Consider the following 23,317-nt stretch of genomic DNA (forward strand, 5'->3'; position numbering starts at 1 on the left):
GAATATTTAGAATTTTTTTGTCACGAAATGCGTCGTGCTCGTCACCCTTCTTTACCATTCGGATAGTGTCTTGAACGCACGAACAAAACGCCGCTGTTTGGATATAACTATGGATTATTTGGGACCAAACCAACATTTGTTATTGAAGTAGAAGTCCTGGGAGTGCATTCTGAAGATGAGCAAAGGTAATAACATATTTCTTGTAGTAAATCGGACTTTGGTGAGTGCTAAACTTGATGGGTGTCTAAATAGCTAGCCGTGATGGCTGGGCTATCTACTGAGAATATTGCAAAATGTGCTTTCACCGAAAAGCTATTTTAAAATTGGACATAGCGAGTGCATAGAGGAGTTCTGTATCTATAATTCTTAAAATAATTGTTATGTTTTTTGTGAACGTTTATCGTGAGTAATTTAGTAAATTCACTGGAAGTTTGCGGGGGGTATGCTAGTTCTGAACGTCACATGCTAATGTAAAAAGCTGGTTTTTGATATAAATATGAACTTGATTGAACAAAACATGCATGTATTGTATAACATAATGTCCTAGGGGTGTCATCTGATGAAGATCATCAAAGGTTAGTGCTGCATTTAGCTGTGGTTTGGATTTATGTGACATTATATGCTAGGTTGAAAAATGGGTGTCTGATTTTTTCTGGCTGGGTACTCTGCTGACATAATCTAATGTTTTGCTTTCGTTGTAAAGCCTTTTTGAAATCGGACAGTGTGGTTAGATAAAGGAGAGTCTTGTCTTTAATATGGTGTAAAATAGTCATATGTTTGAAAAATGGAAGTTTTTGTATTTTTGAGGAATTTGTAATTCGCGCCACGACCATAATTGGCTATTGGAGCAGGTGTAAGAGGTTAAATGTCTAGATGTAAGAGGTTAAATAAATCACTTACCTTTGAAGATCATCCTCTGTTTGCAATCCCAAGGGTCCCAGCTACGCAATGAATGTTCGTTTTGTTCGATAAAGTTCTTCTTTATATCTAAAAAAGTCAGTTGAGTTGGCGCCATTGATTTCAGTAATCCACTCCTTCAACATGCATTCAAAGGAATCCAAAAGCTACCGGTAAACTTCGTCCAAACAAGTCAAACAATGTTTCTATTCAATCCTCAGGTACCCTAATATGTAAATAAACTACAATATTTCAGACGGAAAGAACAGTGTTCAATAGGAAAGGAAAATAACGAAGAGCGCGCCCTCATTCACGTGCGCCACAAAAGCCTACTTTGTCTGTTGAGCTCCCTTGGAAGAAACGACTATTACTTGTTTGTTTTTCAATAAACAAGCCTGAAACCCTGTATAAAGACTGTTGACATCTGGTGGAATCCATAGGTACTACAATATGGGAAGAATTTTTATATATAGGCCCATAGACTTGCATTGGAAAGGCCTGTTACCGCCCCCCAAAAATATTTCTGGATGGATTTTCCTCTGGTTTTCCCTGCAATATCAATTCTGTTATACTCACAGACATTATTTTAACAGTTTAGAAACTTCAAAGTGTTTTCTATCAAATTCTACCAATTATATGCATTTCCTAGCTTCTGGGCCTGAGTAACAGGCAGTTTGCTTTGGGCACGTCAGTCAGGCAGAAATTCAGGATACTGCCGCTTAGCTCTAAGAAGTTTTAATACTTTCTCAGAAGTAACCATTATTTACCATACTGAACAAAAATATATATGCAACACGCCACAACTGAAAAGTTTTTACTGAGTTACAGTTAATATAAGGAAAAGTTCAAGTTAATGTTGTTATTCTTTCAACATGCTTCACTGGTTTACATGACCTCTGCTACTCCTGTCTCTAGTTTCAGCCCTTTTTTAATCATGATGGGCGGCCAAGGACAGAATCGGCAAACGTGGAATGGTATCGTCAGTTTGTTTGGCAATGTCTCTTACAGTAGTATTACAGGGAGAATTATTTTTGCAGGGCGATATTGTCAGTTTGTTGTCACATTTTGAACTTTCTGCTGTATAGAGCGAGAGAAATGGTAACTCCCACCCTGTGCAGCACTGTGTAAAGTTTCAGATGAATGTCACAGAGGGTAGGAGTCAAAATCAAGGCCCCAGTGAGAATCAAACTCACGACTCCTGGTTTACAAGACCAGTGCTCTAACCACTGAGCTATGGAGCCATTCTTCAGAAAGCTCATTTAATAGTCTCCTCTCCTCCTTTACTTGTCTCCTTTCCTTCATGACCATCTACTTGTTATTTTTAGGGGTAGATCAGCTTTAATATTGCAGATAGAATATGGTTTTTTCAATGTAATGTCTGCATTATTTCCAATCTCTCATACATTTTTTTTACAAACATTTTATTTTATTATTTTCCCATAACCCTACCACCCCTCCCTAATTTGAGTAAATTAATGGACAACAATACTTAGGCTTCTACTTCTAGCTTATACATAAACATATTACGGGTCACAGTATATTTTACATTAGTCATATATTTTTTGTTATTTTACATCCCACCCTTCAGCTACCCTCAACCCCTCCCACCAATCTCTGAAAACCATCCCATTATCTTCTTGTTAGCTGCATGTGTGACAACTCCACCAATTGTATTTATGATATCCTTCAATTCGTTTTTTTCAATTGTTTAAAACAGGGCTCGGTTTGTCAAAACACTACACACAATTAGCACAACCCTACACCAAAGTAGCACAACACTTCAGATCATTTGAAAAATGGTACACTTTTGTCAAAACTATTCACGACTTCATAAAAACAATATTTTGTTACCATACGAAACACACATTTCATATGACTTCAATCTTTTTGAACCAGTTACACACTGCTGTTGCTAACCTAAAACACTTTTAGCAAGTCAAATTGTCAGTGATTAGAGTACTGTAAATGAAGTACACAGAGAAAGTGCAACTATACAAACTCTACACAAGACCAATGCTGCAAACTGAGGAAAATATAATTTATTTCTCTCCATATACCCAATCAGTCAACATGTCAACATGGAGAATCACAACAAAACATGTCCCAGTTTTCATGCTACTACAGTAGTGTGCATAACACTGTTAGCTCAGCAAACAGACAAACGTAAAATACTGTATCCAGTACAGGTTACAATTACAGTAAATAACAACATCAAACATAAAAAATAACCTGAAAAAACTGACAACATTGTACAGAAAATACTACAGTAAACATACTATATATTATCTCTTCGCCTAGCTGGATATGGCCAGAGAATTTCATCAACGTCACAAGCAATATCCTCATTAACAAGACAACGCGGGAAGAACCGTCTTGAATGTCGAATCCATCCTTGCACAGCTGCGGCGTCGCCTTGGTCACAGGCGTCCTCCATGGCCTGAATGAGGGGTACCTGAGCCTGGGGCTGGAGATCGTAAACCTTCCACCGCCATGCAGAGAAAAACTCTTCGATAGGGTTTAGAAACGGAGAGTATGGTGGAAGGTATAGTACTGTCAACGGTGGATGGTGTTGAAACCAGTTCTGGACCAAAGCAGAGCGGTGGAATGACACATTGTCCCAGATGACAGTGTATTGCATCTGGTGCATTTCATTACCTGCTGTGACGATGTGGTGCAATCGGTCCAAAAATGCGAGAATGTGAGGTGTGTTGTAAGGGCCCATTTTGGCATGACGGAGGAGAACCCCATGCTGTGAAATGGCAGCGCAAAGGGTGATGTTACCCCCACGTTGCCCTGGGACATTGATTATAGCCCTGTGGCCAATGATATTTCTGCCTCTCCTTCTTGCTTTTGTGAGGTTGAACCCTGCCTCATCAATATATATTAATTCATGCAGGATTTCCTCGGCATCCATCTGCAAAACTCCCTGAAATACAATGAAAGACAAGATTGTGTAGTTCAGGATAGGTCTAGTATACAGTCAATGTAAAAAAGTCATGTGTGCGGTATGCAACATCACAGTGCTAAAGTGAACAATACAAACCTCCACATACTCATGCCGCAGCCGTTTGACCCTCTCTGAATTCCGCTCAAAAGGCACTCGATAAAGTTGTTTCATTTGAACCTGATGTCTTTTCAGGATGCGTGCCAGTGTTGACTGAGAGACCTGATGGACATTATTGAAAATGGCATGGTCACCGATAATGTTGGCTTGTAGTTCTGAGCCTGATAGCATTATTGGCCAAAACCATGTTTATTATCTCTCCCTCTTGTTCCTGCGTGAATATGGGCCCCCTTCCTCCTTGTCGTCCCCGACCCTCAATCCTATGTAGAGAATACTACATGTAACTTACTGTACAATGTCACAGGAAGGGGTATCACGAGTGCTGATATGGTGCATACAATAAGCGGGCGGATTACTGTAACTGTAGACAGATCTTTTACCTGTTTTCCTGTCGAAAAGTCCTTGTGACAGATGTCACTGTATATCTGCTAAGATTTGGCTGAACTCGCAGTCCAGCCTCCCTCAGTGTCAATCCGTGGTTCACAACATTGTTCACTAGTGTTGCACGAATGTCATTTGATAAGTTTGGTCCTCTTCGTTGTGCACATTCTTCTCCTGCTGCTTCAGGTCTTCCTCGACCTCTGGCTCTACCTCCTTCTCTACCTCCTTCTCCTCTACCTCTGTGTACTCCTCCTCTGTGTACTCCTCCTCTGTGTACTCCTCCTCTCACCCTCACTCTTCTTCTGACTCCTTCCATTTTGGTTGAAGGCAGGTGAACCTACCTGCTGCATTTTTATAGTGCTTAAACCTGATTGGTGTGTCTACAATTTAGCAATCATGTGTTTGTGCACCTGATGGCTGTGTTAAACAGATTGGCTCATAGGTGTGGTAATTTGACAGTCAGTGCTTTGGAATTGCAAGGAAGTGACATCATGATATACTTCTGTGTCTGATGTAAACAAGTGTGTTTAGTGTTTTGCAAATCACTGTGTGTAATGTTTTGCAAATGTGTGAAGCTGACAATGTGCTTACAGTTGTGCAAATCTAGCCTTGTGTTTTGCTCCTTGAGTGTAAGGTTTTGCTAATTGTGGGAAAGTTACATTTTAGTGTGTAAGCAATCGTAAAAAACTGTAAACAATTTGTAAAAAAAGAAAAATCCCCAAATAATCATTTTTTTAATCAATTAGTATATTTGACTTTAGCTGTAATATTTGTTTATTATTTTCTGGTGGATTAAACTGAAATTGCAACCAGCGTTCTATTGCTTAAAAACAGTGATATTTTATTAAAGTCATGTCAATAAATGATGGCTAATAAGCATTAATGGGCAGTCACTACCATCATTGGACTTGTATTAATTGTTTTATTCTGTGTTATTACAACATTCAACCCATATAATGCATAGTGCATTTCATGTTTGAAAATATAATCGAAAAACGTGATGTATTAATAATCGAACTGAAACCGAACCGACCTCAAAAAGCAGTAATTGCTCAGTGCTAGTGGACAGTATAGTTTTTAGTAGCAAGTAGGAATTACATCTCTTGTTAAATGGCGTTTTTTATCAGTATTGTTTCAGATCAAAAATGTTTGGGCGAGTTATTATAGTTAATTAAAAACAAATACAGACTATCATCATAAAGCTGTCAACTCTTCAACATGTGTTATTAACTTGCGGTTTTCAGACAACCCCTTCAGTGAGTCGCCTGAAGATGGCTGTCAAACCCCACACATGATTCTGCTAGGCGCCTGTTGGGGGAGCGTCTGGTGTTGGAATAGTTAACGTGGGGCCGTCTTGGCTTTAGTGACTTTCTTTCTTTTTTAAGAAAAAAAAGAACCGACCGAGCAGCAAGAGGGGTGGGTTGCAGAACTGAACAGGACATACTGAAGGGGAAAATAGAGGGAACGCTAATGCTACAAAATATGGAGTCTTGCCCGATGTACATGTGTGTGTTTTACAATACATTGATGTAGCCAGCCAATATTTTATATTTATTTGAACTATTTTTTTTGTGTGACATCTGCAATGATGAGGGTCGGGGTTTTGAGCAGGACCGCAGCGATAGTTCTCTGTCTTTTGGGATGCAATGTGTGGGAAGCGGTAACCAAAACCCTGCAAGATGACAACGCTCTAAACGGTAGGTAGCTGATACAAATGGTTCACTTTGTTCAAAGTACTTGTGAGATGTTATGCCCAATATGTTCGTCTTGCTAGCTAGCTACTTCTATAGCTAGCGGTAATTTGGCGTTGTTGGCTTATTATGTGCTAACTTTAGATAGTTATCTAGCAACGTTAGTTAGCTTTTCAATTGGCTAGTTATATAACGTTAACGTTAATTTGGCAGGCTTTTTCAGCCACGAAACTGTATACAGCCGTTATCTCTCTGTGGTTGTTCATGTTTCATTTAGCCAAGGTATTATATCATTTGAATGGTTTGAAGTGCTTCTGTCTCACAACGTGTCCTCAACTGAAACAAAAACACCTCACCATCTTACCTAGCTAGATAGCTAGACCTAGCTGATATTACATGTTGTTGGCAAGAGGCTAGCTAACGTTAGCTAGTTAGCTACTGTAGCTAACGTTAGTTAATGCTAAGTTCTTCTGCAGCCTCTCAATTGTAATGGATAATTTTGGTGCAAGCCTTAGCTAAAACATGTTTTACTTGTCCTTATTCAGATGAGGTGGAAACGTAATTTGAGCATGTTTTTTTTTATGCAATGTATCATTGTGTAATGGATTGTTTTCAGACCAGCAGTATTCCACGAGAGAGATAACGTTCATGCATTTTGTGTATGAATTTGACCACGTATGCAGTAGATTCCTCCAGACATGATTATAAGCTAGATGCTGCAGATGTGAGTGGGAGGAGGAATCTCACACACACCACCATCTCTCATAAATGAGTGAAAGGCAGTATATGACAGGTGGCTTTTGCTTCACTGCCTCTTCCTTCACAGCCTCCTGCTGAGATGGAGCTGAATTGGGGGCAGTGCTGGAAATGGTTTAGGCTGGGCCCAGCGAACCTATTTGTATCATTCTGTGGTTTATTCATTGTTACAGACATGAGTGAAATGGCAACACACACTTTAAAGCGTAGTTAGAATCGCTGCAGATGTATTTCATTCAGCCACTCCAAAACGTAGCTTTTTTAAAGAGAAGAGCGCTTCCAAGACTAGCCGCATCTGTTTCTCTCATTTACTCACGCACTTATTCTCACACACACACTACTTTGCTTGGAGAACTGTGCAGCTCTGTGTGTTGCTGCTTCAGTTTTCATTCTAATTTTGTTTGTTAATCATATTGCTGTGACTGAATGTGTGCGCGTAGTTGTGAGACCCTAACCAAACAGTAATTTATTAGACTATTTTGTGTGTCCCTGTCTGTCTGTGTAACTAAATATTAAGTGTCCCCAACATCACGTAATGTCAACACATGACGTAGGCGGCTATTAAGTTCCGTAGCGAAAATGATTGATGCCTTCTGAGCATCTCAACTCAGTATTTTGATTGACCCCCCACTCCTCTGTTTGTCTCTCGCTCTCTCGCTCTCTCACTCTCTCACTCTAACCTTCAGACCCAGACGACACATAGCTAGCAACATGGATGCAGACAGACACATAATTATAGATTCAACTCTCATTACTGCAACCCATAATACACTACAACTGGGAACAGACTCACTGCAGCCAGGGCTAGAGGACAGGGTGCCAGGAAGACCAAATCATGTTGAAGAGTCTTTGTTTGTTTGTGTGTGCCTATGCATATGACACACTGCAATGCAGCACTCTGCTTATCCTCTGGGCTTGTGCACAGAAACTACTATAACAGTGCTTTATACACACATGCACTAGCACAACATCCGTATTGGTTGATGGATTGCTGCAACAGTTTTCCACCAGATCTATAATTTTGTAATACATGTATGTGTTTCTGTCAGAACGAAATCAATGACCTAATTATTGGATTAAGAGGGACTGAGTAAGATCTGTGATTTTTGTTGAAGAAAGCACTAGGCAAAACACTGAATAAAGTACAGTGTCAGTTCTATACCTTAATTTCATTTTTTTTTTATTGTATTTTTCTGTCACAAAATAGATATTATAGCCTAGCTATCATTGTAACAGTAGCTATATTATTTGGAAATTCTGTACATATTTCATTGTTTTTTTAATATTATTTATTGTTTTTTTTTGTTTTTTTAAGGGGTGGATAAGCTTAATATTGCGGAAAGATTGTTGTTTCCATCAATGTAATTGTCTGCATCATTTCCAATCCCCCATATATTTTTGGGGTAAATATATATATATCCATATCCATACACATATACACATAACTATAAAGATATACATATTTTTTAAAGAATATACCTTTATTATTCCCACAAACCCTACCACCCTTCCCCCAATTGGAGTAAACTAATAAACACTTAGGCTTCTACCTTCAGTTTATCTTATACACATTTTACAGACACAATCTATTTTACAATAGTTATATTTTGTCTGTTTTTAGTCCTTCCTCTATTTCCGATGTACATATTTCATTGTTTTGTATGTATTTTATTTTACAAAATGTGTATCTTTCAAAAGCTAAATGTGTGCAGATCAAGTATTGATATCATGAATTGGATTCCTGCCTGTAACTTGATGAAAATCAGTGTTGTCAACAAACTAGCTAATGCTAGCTAGCAGAGAAGTTGAAGGCGCGGAGATGCCCTGATGACATCGAGCTGCCTGCCCTTGGACATGCTGACATGACCACCACCTCCGACCAGCACCTCTGCTGACCATCTAGCAGAGCTTCTAAATCCTCTCATGCCTGCGGCAGCCCATCTGCGGGAGGCTTGAAGAAGCACTCCGACTTGATCGAGCTGATCTAGCTACTGTTGTAGCCTTAATTTCTTTTTAAATTACATTTTGTTGTTTATTTTGCTTAACAAGTGCTTTGAGATTTTGTTTGCAATGAAAAGCACTATAAAAGTTTAATCAATTATTATTATTTATGTGTAAAATATTACTGTCCACAGATGTTCATAGATTTTAATGTGTATTACAAATGGTTTTGTTTGGAAAAAGCTATATATCCATTGTTTAGCTGGATTACAATGTTTGTATCCTGTATGTTTAACATATTAATTCAAAACATGAATTAGCCTCATGTTGTAGGGTTTTGTTAGAGTTAGGCCTAATCCCAAATGGCACCCTATTCCCTATATAGTGCACTACTTTTGACCAGAGCCCAGATCTCATATCATTTTATTGAGAGATACATTTTTATATATATATATATATATATATATATATACACATTTTTATATTTTATGTATATATATGTGTGTGTATATATATATATATATATATATATATATATACATGTATGTATGTGTGTATATATATGTGTGTGTGTATACATACATGTGTGTATATATATATATATGTGTGTGTATATATGTGTGTGTGTGTGTGTGTGTATATATATATATATACATTTTTTACATTTTAGTCATTTAGCAGACGCTCTTATCCAGAGCGACTTACAGTAGTGAAGGCATACATTTCATACAATTTCATACATATCATACATTTTTTTTTTCTGTGCTGGCCCCCCGTGGGAATCGAACCCACAACCCTGGTGTTGCAAACACCATGCTCTACCAACTGAGCTACAGGGAAGGCTTGTAGGGAAGGCTTATATATATATATATGTATATGTGTGTGTTGACGTCACAAATGTAATTTGTACAATTCTTTATTAAATGTCCAATGCAGCTGTTTTTATCTCTATCTTACTGTGATTGTTTTCCATTATAATGGTAGAAAATTTACAAAAATAGCTTTTTAGCGAAGATACATTTCTTAAGCAATAATTGAGCTAGGACTGTCTGGGAGTGGTCTGAGGGGGGAAGGAGAAACTGAAAACTAGCTGTTAATAACTTTATTATTGGTCTATTAAGTAATGTACCGCCTGGTTATGTTACCTGGCAGGCCAAAACTCCATTCCACCAAAACAGGCTGATGTTTTTTTTTCAAACAGCTCTTACACTAAAATGGCACTATCATATTTTTCACAATTTCACAATATTATTCCAACTTTTATAGTTTGGAAATGTAATACAAAACACAGGAAAAGGTTTTGACTGCAGTGGGTCTGATTTAAAAATATATATTTGTCACAGACTTTGTAAAACCTTGCAGTGCTACTTTTTTCTCAGTGATTTGAGGTGGATATATCTCGTTTTAAAACAAAATGTGATCGTTTCATGTCAGAGAGACAAACAATTTAGTGATAAGTTTCAAACAAACATGTCTGTCATTTAACAAGTCATGATTAGATGGGGGGGGGGAAACACACCAATCTCTTTCATAAGTTATTTTAAACAAAAATAAATATAATTTACCAACATTTATGAAAATGGATAAATAGAATTTTGGAATGAAACGCTTCAAATATACCTTCAAGTCAGTTTGCATTGTTTGTGTCACTGAAAGTGAAGGTTTCATATAAATCCACACAGTACCTGAGTATGTTTTCTGCAGTTCGTCCACTATGTCTGTGAGTTTCTCCACCCTAACCCAGATTGGGTCGCCATGCCCCAGAGAGACAGAACAACACCAGCACCCCACATTCTGAAACAAGACCTTTTCAAAAACAAAGTAGTCTATCATGCTCGGTCCCCACTTCTTTATACACACAAAACCAGGAAGTGATGAAGGAAATGGAGAGTGTATGATAAATAGACCTAATAAGAGCAGAAACGGAGAGAGATGGGGAATCCCCAAAATATTAATGAGATGACTCAAAGGATTTATTTTCGTAGAACACAGAACACTGTAGTTTCCTAGTGTGCCAAGGAGGAGTTTGAAAGGTTGTGATGGTACCAAAGAAAGCCCCCCTCTCTCCTCTCCTTCAGAGTTGAGGGGATTATTCTCTCTATACTGTAATCTCTGCCTACTCATTTACTGTACTGGAATATTGATCAGGATATTTTAAAGAGAGAATTTGGTAGGTTATGTTAAAGATGTTGTGGTGGATTATCCCTATCCTATTACATTTTTGTGTGTTTGTGTTGAGCGGGGGGAGACAAAAAATCAACAGCGGGGTTGAACCGGTACACACACCAGGAGTTAACAGTATCTAGGACCAGATCTGACAGTTTAATAACCACTAACCATGGATACCATAAGCACAACCAGTCAACCTTTGATAGGAGTAGCCCTCCATCAGAGCCGCTAGTAGCCACAGACAGAGGATGCTACTGTCCTCCTGCCATTATTATGGCTCAGTGATGATGTCCTACTCCCTCTACCTCACAGCAGGGTCTGATCAATAACATCTACACACACTAGAGGTTGACCGATTATGCTTTTTCAACGCCGATACCGATTATTGGATGACCCAAAAAAGCCGATTAATTTGCCGATTTAAAATAAAAAAATACATTTATTTATTTGTAATAATGACAATTACAGCAATACTGAATGAACACTTATTTTAGCTTAATATAATACATCAATAAAATCAATTTAGCCTCAAATAAATAATGAAACATGTTCAATTTGGTTTAAATAATGCAAAAACAAAGTGTTGGAGAAGAAAGTAAAAGTGCAATATGTGCCATGTAAGAAAGCTAACGTTTAAGTGCCTTGCTCAGAACATGGGAACATATAAAAGCTGGTGGTTCCTTTTAACATGAGTCTTCAATATTCCCAGCTAATAAGTTTTAGGTTGTAGTTATTTTAGAAATTATAGGACTATTTCTCTCTATACGATTTGTATTTGATATACCTTTGACTATTGGATGTTCTTATAGGCACTTTAGTATTGCCAGTGTAACAGTATAGCTTCCGTCCCTCTCCTCGCTCCTACCTGGGCTCGAACCAGGAACACATCGACAACAGCCACCCTCGAAGCAGCATTACCCATGCAGAGCAAGGGGAACAACCACTCCCAAGTCTCAGAGCGAGTGACGTTTGAAACGCTATTAGCGCGCACCCACTAACTAGCTATCCATTTCACATCGGTTACACCAGCCTAATCTTGGGAGTTGACAGGCTTAAAGTCATAAACAGCACAATGCATTGCAAAGAGCTGCTGGCAAAACGCACAAAAGTGCTGTATGAATGAATGCTTACGAGCTTGCTGGTGCCTACCACCGCTCAGTCAGACTGCTCTATCAAATCATAGACTTAATTATAACATAATAAACACACAGAAATACGAGCCTTAGGTCATTAATATGGTCGAATCCGGAAACTATCATCTCGAAAACAAAATGTTTTTTTCTTTCAGATAGAATACGGACCGGTTCCGTATTTTACTAACGGGTGGCATCCCTAAGTCTAAATATTCCTGTTACATTGCACAACCTTCAATGGTATGTCATAATTACGTACAATTCTGGCAAATTAGTTCGCAATGAGCCAGTCAATGAACGCAAGAGCAGTGACACAATTTCATGTTAGCAGGCAATATTAACTAAATATGCAGGTTTAAAAATAGATACTTGTGTATTGATTTTAAAGAAAGGCATTCATGTTTATGGTTAAGTACATTGGTGCAACGACAGTGCTTTTTTCGCAAATGCGCTTGTTAAATCATCACCCGTTTGTCGAAGTAGGCTGTGATTCGATGAGAAATTAACAGGCACCGCATCGATTATATGCAACGCAGGACACGTTAGATAAACTAGTAATATCATCAACCATGTGTAGTTAACTAGTGATTATTTTATGACTGATAGTTTTTTTATAAGATAAGTTTAATGCTAGCTAGCAACTTACCTTGACTTCTTGCTGCCCTCGCATAACAGGTAGTCAGCCTGCCATGCAGGCTACTCATGGAGTGCAATGTAAGGCAGGTGGTTAGAGCGTTGGACTAGTAACCAGAAGGTTGCAAAAACGAATCCCCCCCTGAACAAGGCAGTTAACCCCCGTTCCTAGGCCGTTATTGAAAATACGAATGTGTTCTTAATCTGACTTGCCTAGTTAAATAAAGGTATAAAAATAAAAAAACATGAATCTTTTTTTTATTTTTTTTATCGGCAAATCGGTGGCCAAAAATACCGATTTACCGATTGTTATGAAAACTTGAAATCGGCCCCAATTAATCGGCCATTCCGATTAATCGGTCGACCTCTAACATACACTCACACAAACATAATGATACACACTGGCTCTACCTCTCACACCCATACTGTCTGTCTCACACGCGCCCTGCTGCTCTGGCTGCTGTTGCTAGGGCTAATTGGTGGTAGATCTCAGCATCAGGTCAGGAAAAACTCCCTTTGATGCCTTTGTCCTCCATATGGCACACAGACAGACAGACCGACCGAGAGCCAGTTACTGAGAGAACGACTGGTTTAACAGGGCTGCTGAAACACAACATTTCTCTTCCTACATGCGTGTGTGTTTTTACGATGCACTTCTTTCAGAGGGCTGTAGCCTGTTTAAGGATGATGTCACCAGAGATTTATTGGATCAGAATGGGGAGGTGTGTGTGTGTGCACGTCCCAGTCTCCCAGGGGAGCTCTTCAGAGTGAGCACAGCTGGTACCCCTAAAGAAGGACGGAACACTGGGACAGGAAGTGATGCCCAATTTAAATACCTCCCTCTCCCTGACCTCTGTGTTGGGGGAACGCGCATATTTTCACTACCCTTAAAAGACCCACTACAGTGAAACTTAAAAGGTTTGTTGCGACTAGTTTGGTAAGTGATATTTTTGGGCGACCTAGATAGACTACTACAGATTCTCTGTCTTCTGTATCTGTCTGACCCTCTGTGTGTCACTGTGTCTGTTACCTGAATAATCATCCAGCCTTGGGGAGATGGGAGTGGAGGGAGAGCATGCTCTGGGGTTGGGGGACGGGTAAGAGTGGGTGTGTCTATGTAAGGGTAAAGGATGTGTATGTACGGTAGGTGGGGGGGGCACACCCTTTCAGCCTTAATTAAGGGCCAATGATCAGACATCACTCCCCTTATCACAGAGACAAGCGTCTGCCACAAGAGGACATGTAGATGAGAGAGGGGGGTGTGTGTGTGTGTGTGAGAATGTTTGTGAGAGGGGATATGTGTGTGTTTGTGAGGGGGGGGTGTGAGACAGGGTTTGTGAGAGGGCGGGGAGGTGAGACAGGGTTTGTGACAGGGGGTGTGTTTGTGACAGGGGGTGTGTGTGTGAGACGGTTTGTGACAGCGGGGGTGTGTGAGACAGGGTTTGTGACGGGGTGTGTGTGAGAGGGTGTGCTTGCGTTGTTGCGTGTGCACGTATACGACACAGGAGTAAGTAGATAGTGTAATCGCAGAGAGATGAGGAAGGTGTGTGTCTTGAGTTGGTTAAATGAATTGTTCCACTGTAGGTGACTGTACTAGACTGAGCTCCTACTTATTTCACTGATGAAGTATAGCTAAAGTATCCTTGTTAGCTATTAGCACACATTACATAACCTGCCAGACCAGACATTTGTTTAGTGTTGGTACCAAGTCACCGTTAAGCTGTTAGCCAAGCTCCTTTATGAAACAAGCTGAAATGTGCTTGTGCATGTGTGCGCATACTCTGTTTTTAAAGGTCTAGCTCTCTTTTCCTGGTTGTCCTCTCTCTCTGTCTCTCTCTGTCTCACTCACACCGTTTTGACTCATGCACAGTGCCTTTCGCCACAGTGGTAAAGGTTAGCGTTCTGGCCTGGGTAAAAGTGAGTGTTACCTTGCCAAGGTTAACTCACGTTCACTGAAACTAAAGTGTTCTAAATACTTGGATTTCTCTTGTGAAACTTGGGGTTTCACCATCTGTCTCCCATTCCAGAATACCCCTGTCTGTATGTGCGGTGCGTGCAGCTACCACTTTGTGTAGCGGTTGGCAATGATGCTAATGAAAACAGTCTTCTGGTAGATAGAAAGGCTCCCAAAAAACTTCTCAATGAAATGTTAACTACAAAGTAGCCTATGCTTCCGTGGCAGAATGATATCAGGATTATTTCATCAATCCAGTGTGTATTTGTTTTGTGAACACTACCATCACATGTGGCTACAAAAAACCTTAGGTGCTCACTGGAATTAAAGGTTATCTACACCCAAAAATCTTAATTTCCACAAAAAAATCCCAGACCTCTGCTTTATTTGTTTTTTTTCTATTAAAAAAGTGCAATTTTGAGAGTGAACCTGAAAAAAACGGGGAAACGGAAACCTGGAAAAACAAATGGAATTTGGGGGGGAAAAATAAACGGAATCAATCACCCAAATACCTACCTCATCCCCATATTGTTTTTTACTTTTTTGCTCTTTTGCACACCAGTATTTCTACTTGCACATCATCATCTATCACTCCAGTGTTAATTTACTAAATTGTAATTGCTTTGCTACTATGGCCTATTTATTGCCTTACCTCCTTACTCTATTTGCAGACACTATATAGATTTTTCTATTGTGTTATTGACTGTACTTTTGTTTATCCTATGTGTAACTCTGTTGTATTTTGTCGCACTGCTTTGCTTTATCTTGACCAGGTTGCAGTTGTAAATAACTGGCCTACCTGGTTAAATAAAGTTGAAATTATTATATATATTTTTAAATTCAACAGATTTTATAGGGCCCTAACAAAGGTCTAGCCTAGATAAGCTTGGCCAGTGTGGGTGTTCCACTTGAGAGAATGGGTTGTTGCTCTGTCCCAGTTTAGCTCTGGCACTGCATGAACTAGGTGGGTGTGTGTGTGGGGGGGGGGGGGTCAGCTTTACAATGCTCCGCTATCCAACAGAATTAATGGTTTAATGGAAGTATGTTATTCAGCAGTTTCCAGGAAAGTGTATGACAGTAATAAAGGAGATGTGTGCTCAGAGATTTCCTTCCTCCGGCATCAAGAAACAGCGAAAGGGCCCATTGTTTTGACAGAGCCTCGCTATTGGCTGGGAACCAGGAAATATGCTTTTGGCCACTCACTGTGATTGGCTGTTAACTGCCAATGTCAAATGTGACTGAGTCAGAAAGCTTATCCTGACTCCTGTATGGACTACTGTGTGTATATATACAGTTGAAGTCGGAAGTTTACATACACCTTAGCCAAATACATTTAAACTCAGTTTTTCACAATTCCTGACATTTAATCCTAGTAAAAGTACCCTGATTTAGGTCAGTTAGGATCACCACTTTTATTTTAAGAATGTGATATGTCAGAATAATAGTAGAGAGAATTATTTATTTCAGCTTTATTTCTTCCATCTTTCATTATTTCTTTCATCACATTCCCAGTGGGTCAGAAGTTTACATACACTCAATTCGTGTTTGGTAGCATTGCCTTTAAATTGTTTAACTTTGGTCAAACGTTTCAAGTAGCCTTCCACAAGCTTCCCACAATAAGTTGGGTGAATTTTGGCCCATTCCTCCTGACAGAGCTGGTGTAACTGAATCGGGTTTGTAGGCCTCCTTGCTCGCACACACTTTTTCAGTTCTGCCCACAAATTTTCTATAGGATTGAGGTCAGGGCTTTGTGATGGCCAATCCAGTCCCTTGACTTTGTTGTCCTTAAGCCATTTTGCCACAACTTTGGAAGTATGCTTGGGGTCATTGTCCATTTGGAAGACCCATTTGCGACCAAGCTTTAACTTTCTGACTGATGTCTTGAGATGTTGCTTCAATATATCCACAACTTTCTTTCCTCATGATGCCATCTATTTTGTGAAGTGCACCAGTCCCTCCTGCAACAAAGCACCCCCACAACATGATGCTGCCACCCTCATGCTTCACGGTTGGGATGGTGTACTTCGGCTTGCAAACATCCCCCTTTTTCCTCCAAACATAATGATGGTCATTATGGCCAAACAGTTCTATTTTTGTTTCATCAGACCAGAGTACATTTCTCCAAAAAGTACGATCTTTGTCCCCATGTGCAGTTGCAAACGGTAGTCTGGCTTTTTTATAGCGGTTTTGGAGCAGTGGCTTCTTCCTTGCTGAGCGGCCTTTCAGGTTATGTTGATATAGGACTCGTTTTACTGTGGATATAGATATTTATGTACCTATTTCCTCCAGCATCTTCACAGGGTCCATTTCTGCTGTTCTGGGATTGATTTGCACTTTTTGCACCAAAGTACGTTCATCTCTAGGAGACAGAACGCATCTCCTTCCTGAGCGGTATGACGGCTACATGGTCCCATGGGGTTTATACTTGCGTACTATTGTTTGTACAGATGAACATGGTACCTTCAGGCGTTTGGAAACTGCTCTCAAGGATGAACCAGACTTGTGGAGGTCTACAATTTGATTTCTGAGGTCTTGGCTGATTTCTTTTGATTTTCCCATGATGTCAAGCAAAGAGCCACTGAGTTTGAAGGTAGGCCTTAAAATACATCCACAGGTAGACCTCCAATTGACTCAAATTAGGTCAATTAGCCTATCAGAAGCTTATAAAGCCATGACATCATTTTCTGAAATTTTCCAAGCTGTTTAAAGGAACAGTCAACTTAGTGTATGTAAACTTCTGACCCACTAGAATTGTGATACAGTGAATTATAAGTGAAATAATCTGTCTGTAAACAATTGTTGGAAACATGACTTGTGTCATGCACAAAGTTGATGTCCTAACCGATATGCCAAAACTAAAGTTTGTTAACAAGACATTTGTGGAGTGGTTGAAAAATGAGTTTTAATGACTCCAACCTAAGTGTATGTGAACTTCCGACTTCAACTGTATATGCCTAGGCTATATCATAGGCTCTGTTCTAGGATTCATTTTCTGTTGGACTGGACATTGATACGCTTCATTCGGCTAAGTTGGTTAATTTTCAGATAAAATGGGACTCATTAGAGATTGAAGGCCAACTAATTACAGACAATTAAAGTGACAAGCCTGAGTCTGTGTGGTGCATGCTTACCAGTGGTGGAAAAAATAGTCATACTTGAGTAAAAGTAAAGATACTTTCATAGAAAATGACTCAAGTAAATGTGAAAGTCACCCAGTAAAACTCTACTTGAGGAAAAGTATTTGGTTTTAAATACACTTAAGTACCAAAAGTAAAAGTATAAATCCTTTAAAATTCCTTATTAAGCAAACCAGACAGCACAATTTTCTTTTTTAAATTTACGGATAGCCAGGGGCACAGTACAACACGCAGACATAATTTACAAATGAAGAATTTGTGTTTAGTGAGTCTGCCAGATCAGAGGCAGTAGGGATGACGACAAAGGATGGTCTCTTGATAAGTGTGTGAATTGGACCATTTTCATGTCCTGCTAAGCATTCAAAATGTAATGAGTACTTTTGGGTGTCAGTCAAAATGTGTGGAGTAAAAGGTATGTTATTTTCTTTGGGAATGTAGTGAAGTAAAAGTTACCCCCAAAAAGTAGTGCTTTCAAGTTTTTTTTTTTTTTTACTTATCTTACTTTACATCACTGACACTTACTTAGCCGTGTGTATAACTCTCACACTCTCTCTTTGTAGAGGTGAATCTGAAGGTTCACCTGAGTGATGCCAGCACCCACCAGCCCCTGGGCGGAGCAACCATCGAGCTCTTCGCCAACCACACCCCTGTAACCACAGAGACCTCTGCTGCTGACGGCAATGCCTACCTGCGTTTTCCCTACCGCCTTGGAACCCTGCTGGTTGTCACAGCAACCAGACAGGGCTACGTGCCAAATTCCGCCCCCTGGAGACCCACCAGACTGCCCGGTAGGTCAAAGTAGTAAATTATTGTGTGTGTGTGTGTGTGAACAATCTGAAAGTGGTGTATGAGGGTGCCCCATTACAGATTTATTATAATAAGTGACCACCCCCATTATCCTCACATAACACTTTCAGATTGTTCACACACATGCTTATCAGCACTGGACAATTTAGGGGTGACAGAGAGAGGAAAGGAGGGGTGGCAGAGAGAGGAAAGGAGGAGTGACAGGAAGACAGAGAAAGGAGGAGGAAAGAGGAGAGAACATTTGTCTATGATTTTTATTCAGCCCTTATTTAGACAGGGAGTCAATGATGAGACCAAGGTCTCTTTATTTAGACAGGGAGTCAATGCTGAGACCAAGGTCTCTTTATTTAGACAGGGAGTCAATGATGAGACCAAGGTCTCTTTATTTAGACAGGGAGTTAATGATGAGACCAAGGTCTCTTTATTTAGACAGGGAGTCAATGCTGAGACCAAGGTCTCTTTATTTAGACAGGGAGTTAATGATGAGACCAAGGTCTCTTTATTTAGACAGGGAGTCAATGATGAGACCAAGGTCTCTTTATTTAGACAGGGAGTTAATGATGAGACCAAGGTCTCTTTATTTAGACAGGGAGTCAATGATGAGACCAAGGTCTCTTTATTTAGACAGGGAGTTAATGATGAGACCAAGGTCTCTTTATTTAGACAGGGAGTCAATGATGAGACCAAGGTCTCTTTATTTAGACAGGGAGTCAATGCTGAGACCAAGGTCTCTTTATTTAGACAGGGAGTTAATGATGAGACCAAGGTCTCTTTATTTAGACAGGGAGTCAATGCTGAGACCAAGGTCTCTTTATTTAGACAGGGAGTTAATGATGAGACCAAGGTCTCTTTATTTAGACAGGGAGTCAATGATGAGACCAAGGTCTCTTTATTTAGACAGGGAGTTAATGATGAGACCAAGGTCTCTTTATTTAGACAGGGAGTCAATGCTGAGACCAGCGTCTCTTTATTTAGACAGGGAGTCAATGCTGAGACCAGCGTCTCTTTATTTAGACAGGGAGTCAATGCTGAGACCAGCGTCTCTTTATTTAGACAGGGAGTTAATGATGAGACCAGCGTCTCTTTATTTAGACAGGGAGTCAACTATGTTTTTATTAGTCACATGCGCCAAATACAACAAGTGTAGACCTTACAGGGAAATGCTTACTTACAAGCCCCTAACCAACAATGCAGTTTAAAAAATATGAATAAGAAATAAAAGTAATAAGTAGTTAAAGAGCAGCAGTAAAATAACATTAGCGAGACTATATACAGGGGGTACCGGTACAGAGTCAATGTGCGGGGGTACAGGTTAGTCGAGGTAATGTGTACATGTAGGTAGAGTTATTAAAGTGACTATGCATAGATAATAAACAAAGAGTAGCAGTGGTGTGAAAGGAGGGGGGCAATGCAAATAGTCTGGGTAACCATTTGATTATATGTTCAGAAGTCTTATGGCTTGGGGGTAGAAGCTGTTTAGAAGCCTCTTGGACCTAGACTTGGAGCCCCGGTACAGCTTGCCGTGCGGTAGCAGAGAGAACAGTCAACGACTAGGGTGGCTGGAGTCTTTGACAATGCTGAGACCAGCGTCTCTTTATTTAGACAGGGAGTCAATGCTGAGACCAGCGTCTCTTTATTTAGACAGGGAGTCAATGCTGAGACCAGCGTCTCTTTATTTAGACAGGGAGTCAATGCTGAGACCAGCGTCTCTTTATTTAGACAGGGAGTCGATGCTGAGACCAGCGTCTCTTTATTTAGACAGGGAGTCGATGCTGAGACCAGCGTCTCTTTATTTAGACAGGGAGTCGATGCTGAGACCAGCGTCTCTTTATTTAGACAGGGAGTCGATGCTGAGACCAGCGTCTCTTTATTTAGACAGGGAGTCGATGCTGAGACCAGCGTCTCTTTTTTTAGACAGGGAGTCAATGCTGAGACCAGCGTCTCTTTATTTAGACAGGGAGTCAATGCTGAGACCAGCGTCTCTTTATTTAGACAGGGAGTCGATGCTGAGACCAGCGTCTCTTTATTTAGACAGGGAGTCAATGCTGAGACCAGCGTCTCTTTATTTAGACAGGGAGTCAATGCTGAGACCAGCGTCTCTTTATTTAGACAGGGAGTCGATGCTGAGACCAGCGTCTCTTTTTTTAGACAGGGAGTCAATGCTGAGACCAGCGTCTCTTTATTTAGACAGGGAGTCAATGCTGAGACCAGCGTCTCTTTATTTAGACAGGGAGTCGATGCTGAGACCAGCGTCTCTTTTTTTTAGACAGGGAGTCAATGCTGAGATCAAGGTTTCTTTATTTAGACAGGGAGTCATTGTCTCTCTTCCAGGTGAGCCCTGTATAGCAGCACAATGCACATCAAAATACAATAAACACATTAAACTACACATTCATATACACATTATTATACACAATAATACACGAAAAGCAAAACACAATGGAAAAAAACAGACTTCTGTAAAAAGGTCCCCTAACAGCCGTCTGACATGACCTAGAGGCACCAATTCCTCCCATTTTAAAGTGTATTGTAGATCATTCCACACATAAGGTGCAAGAATATTAACACACTCTAGACACCAAAGGAGTCTCCAGAGTTAACCAACCCTGTGAACAGGTTTTAGAACTTGTCATTTTAAGTCTTAATAGTGATGTTAGCTAAGGTAAGTCGGGGGTTTGTGGAGCAGGGTTTTGTATTTAAAAAGACTGTAGTGATCTACCGAGAACCTTTTGGTGAAGAATACAGTGTTGAGTAATTAAACTGTCTCCTGTGATAAAATGAAGGGCGCTATGAAAAACACCATCCAAGGCTTTAATAGTAGAGGCAGGTCACAGAGAATGGAAAAGGGAAATTTAGAGATTTAAACTAGTCAAGTAAGATCTTCAAACAAATGTTTTTCTACAAACCACAATGCTAGAAAATAAAGAAACCACTAGGTCTAGAATATGTCATGAAGTTGAGAGGAAAACCAAAATTCAATAGTTTACCTTTTATTAGTGAGAATAAAAATGAGCCACAGGGTGGGTTATTGTGATTAATAAATGACTGACTGTGGTGGGTCCCATGTGGCTCAGTTGGTAGAGCATGGTGCTTGAAACGCCAAGCGTCTGCTGAAATGTAAAAATGACTGAAATGTGTGTGTATTCCAGTGTTTTCCGCTCTCAGTCTGGAGCTGCTACCAGAGAGAGCTGCCACTCTGATGGTGTATGAAGACCTGATACACATTAACTCTGGATCTCAAGGTGAGTGAGTGAGTGAGTGAGTGAGTGAGTGAGTGAGTGAGTGAGTGAGTGAGTGAGTGAGTGAGTGAGCGAGGTGAGTGAGATCACTGGCCCAGTGACCTCACACACATTAATAATGAATGATGTCCACCCCTTTAAAACATCTCTCTAATGAAAGACACACACACTCAGGCAGCATGTGTCCTCTGTCAATCAGTCAGGAGCAATTACATTAGATAAGATAAAATTAGATGTGATCTTATAACATGTATCTTTGTCTGCCGTGTGTCTGATCAGTGTGCTTGTTTTGCTATGTGTGTGTGTTCGTCTTCAATAACCACACTCATTTAGAGTGTCCCATACCATCTGCTCTTCTCCAGCTCTGCCATCCTCTCTGAGGGAGGTTCTGCTGCTGCTACTCCTTTAAATCTTGCTGACTGAGTTGTGTGTGTCCGTCCTCCAGGAGGGCAGGATAATCATTAGAGGTCGACCGATTAATCGGAATGGCCGATTAATTAGGGCCGATTTTCAAGTTTTCATAACAATCGGTAATCGGTATTTTTGGCCGCCGATTTTAAACTTTTTTTTTTATATATAAATATTTTTTAACTTGGAAAGTCAGTTAAGAACACATTCTTATTATCGGCATCGGGTTTTGGGCCTCCAATAATCGGCATCGGTATCGGCGTTGAAAAATCATAATCGGTTGACCTCTAATAATCATGCTATGGTCTGGTGCATACAGTGGCCCCCCTCCGCACACAGTGTGTTATATCATGGTATTTTGAACCTGGAAGCCCAGGGGAGCGATAAACCTTGTCATGTGGCAGGAGGAGAGAGAATGAAAAGAGACAGGGTGGGGAGAAGAGGGAAGAGAGAGGGTGGGGAGAAGAGGGAAGAGAGGGGGTGGGGAGAAGGGGGAAGAGGGGATGAGAGAAAGGGGGAAGAGAGGGGATGAGGGAAAGGGGGAGAGGCAGGGAAGAGGGGATGGGCACTCTTAGGAGGGGGTGAGGAGGGGCTTTTTGGATTGGCACAGGAACCCTCCCCCCTCCACACACACATGCTCTGCTAACTCTCACATCCTGTCCAAGCTGTTTCCTAGAACTAACTCCTCTCCATTTTGTTACTCCAGTCCTGTTGATGTGATTATATCCCAGACCACCTCTAATACTGGACGTTCAAATCAATACCAGACCTGCTTCAAAACTGGACGTTCAGGTCAATACCAGACCTCCTCTAATGCTGGACGTTCAGATCAATACCAGACCTCCTCTAATACTGGACGTTCAGATAAATACCAGACCTCTAATACTGGACGTTCAGATCAATACCAGACCTCCTCTAATACTGGACGTTCAGATAAATACCAGACCTCTAATACTGGACGTTCAGATCAGTACCAGACCTCCTCTAATACTGGACGTTCAGATCAATACCAGACCTCCTCTAATACTGGACGTTCAGATCAATACCAGACCTCCTCTAATACTGGACGTTCAGATCAATACCAGACCTCCTCCAACACTGGACGTT

The 23,317-nt window shown here is 40.4% G+C and overlaps 1 protein-coding gene and 1 non-coding gene across 2 annotated transcripts in view; one reads left to right on the top strand and one right to left on the bottom strand.

Moving 5' to 3' along the window:
- Positions 1–2,065: 2,065 nt before the first annotated feature.
- On the bottom strand, positions 2,066–2,138 carry trnat-ugu (transfer RNA threonine (anticodon UGU)). The gene has a single exon. It is a non-coding gene; the product is annotated as a tRNA-Thr (tRNA).
- A 3,315-nt stretch (positions 2,139–5,453) lies between these two features.
- The window catches only part of LOC115176567 (protein FAM171A1), a 33,670-nt gene continuing 15,806 nt past the window's right edge, over positions 5,454–23,317 (top strand). The window contains exons 1-3 of the mRNA XM_029736624.1: positions 5,454–6,039; positions 18,317–18,544; positions 21,713–21,805. Of these exons, the coding sequence (XP_029592484.1) occupies positions 5,928–6,039; positions 18,317–18,544; positions 21,713–21,805 (433 nt within the window). The 5' untranslated portion in view covers positions 5,454–5,927. The remainder of the gene's footprint in view (positions 6,040–18,316; positions 18,545–21,712; positions 21,806–23,317) is intronic.

The sequence above is a fragment of the Salmo trutta genome, chromosome 37, assembly GCF_901001165.1.
Source record: "Salmo trutta chromosome 37, fSalTru1.1, whole genome shotgun sequence".
Lineage (NCBI taxonomy): Eukaryota > Metazoa > Chordata > Actinopteri > Salmoniformes > Salmonidae > Salmo > Salmo trutta.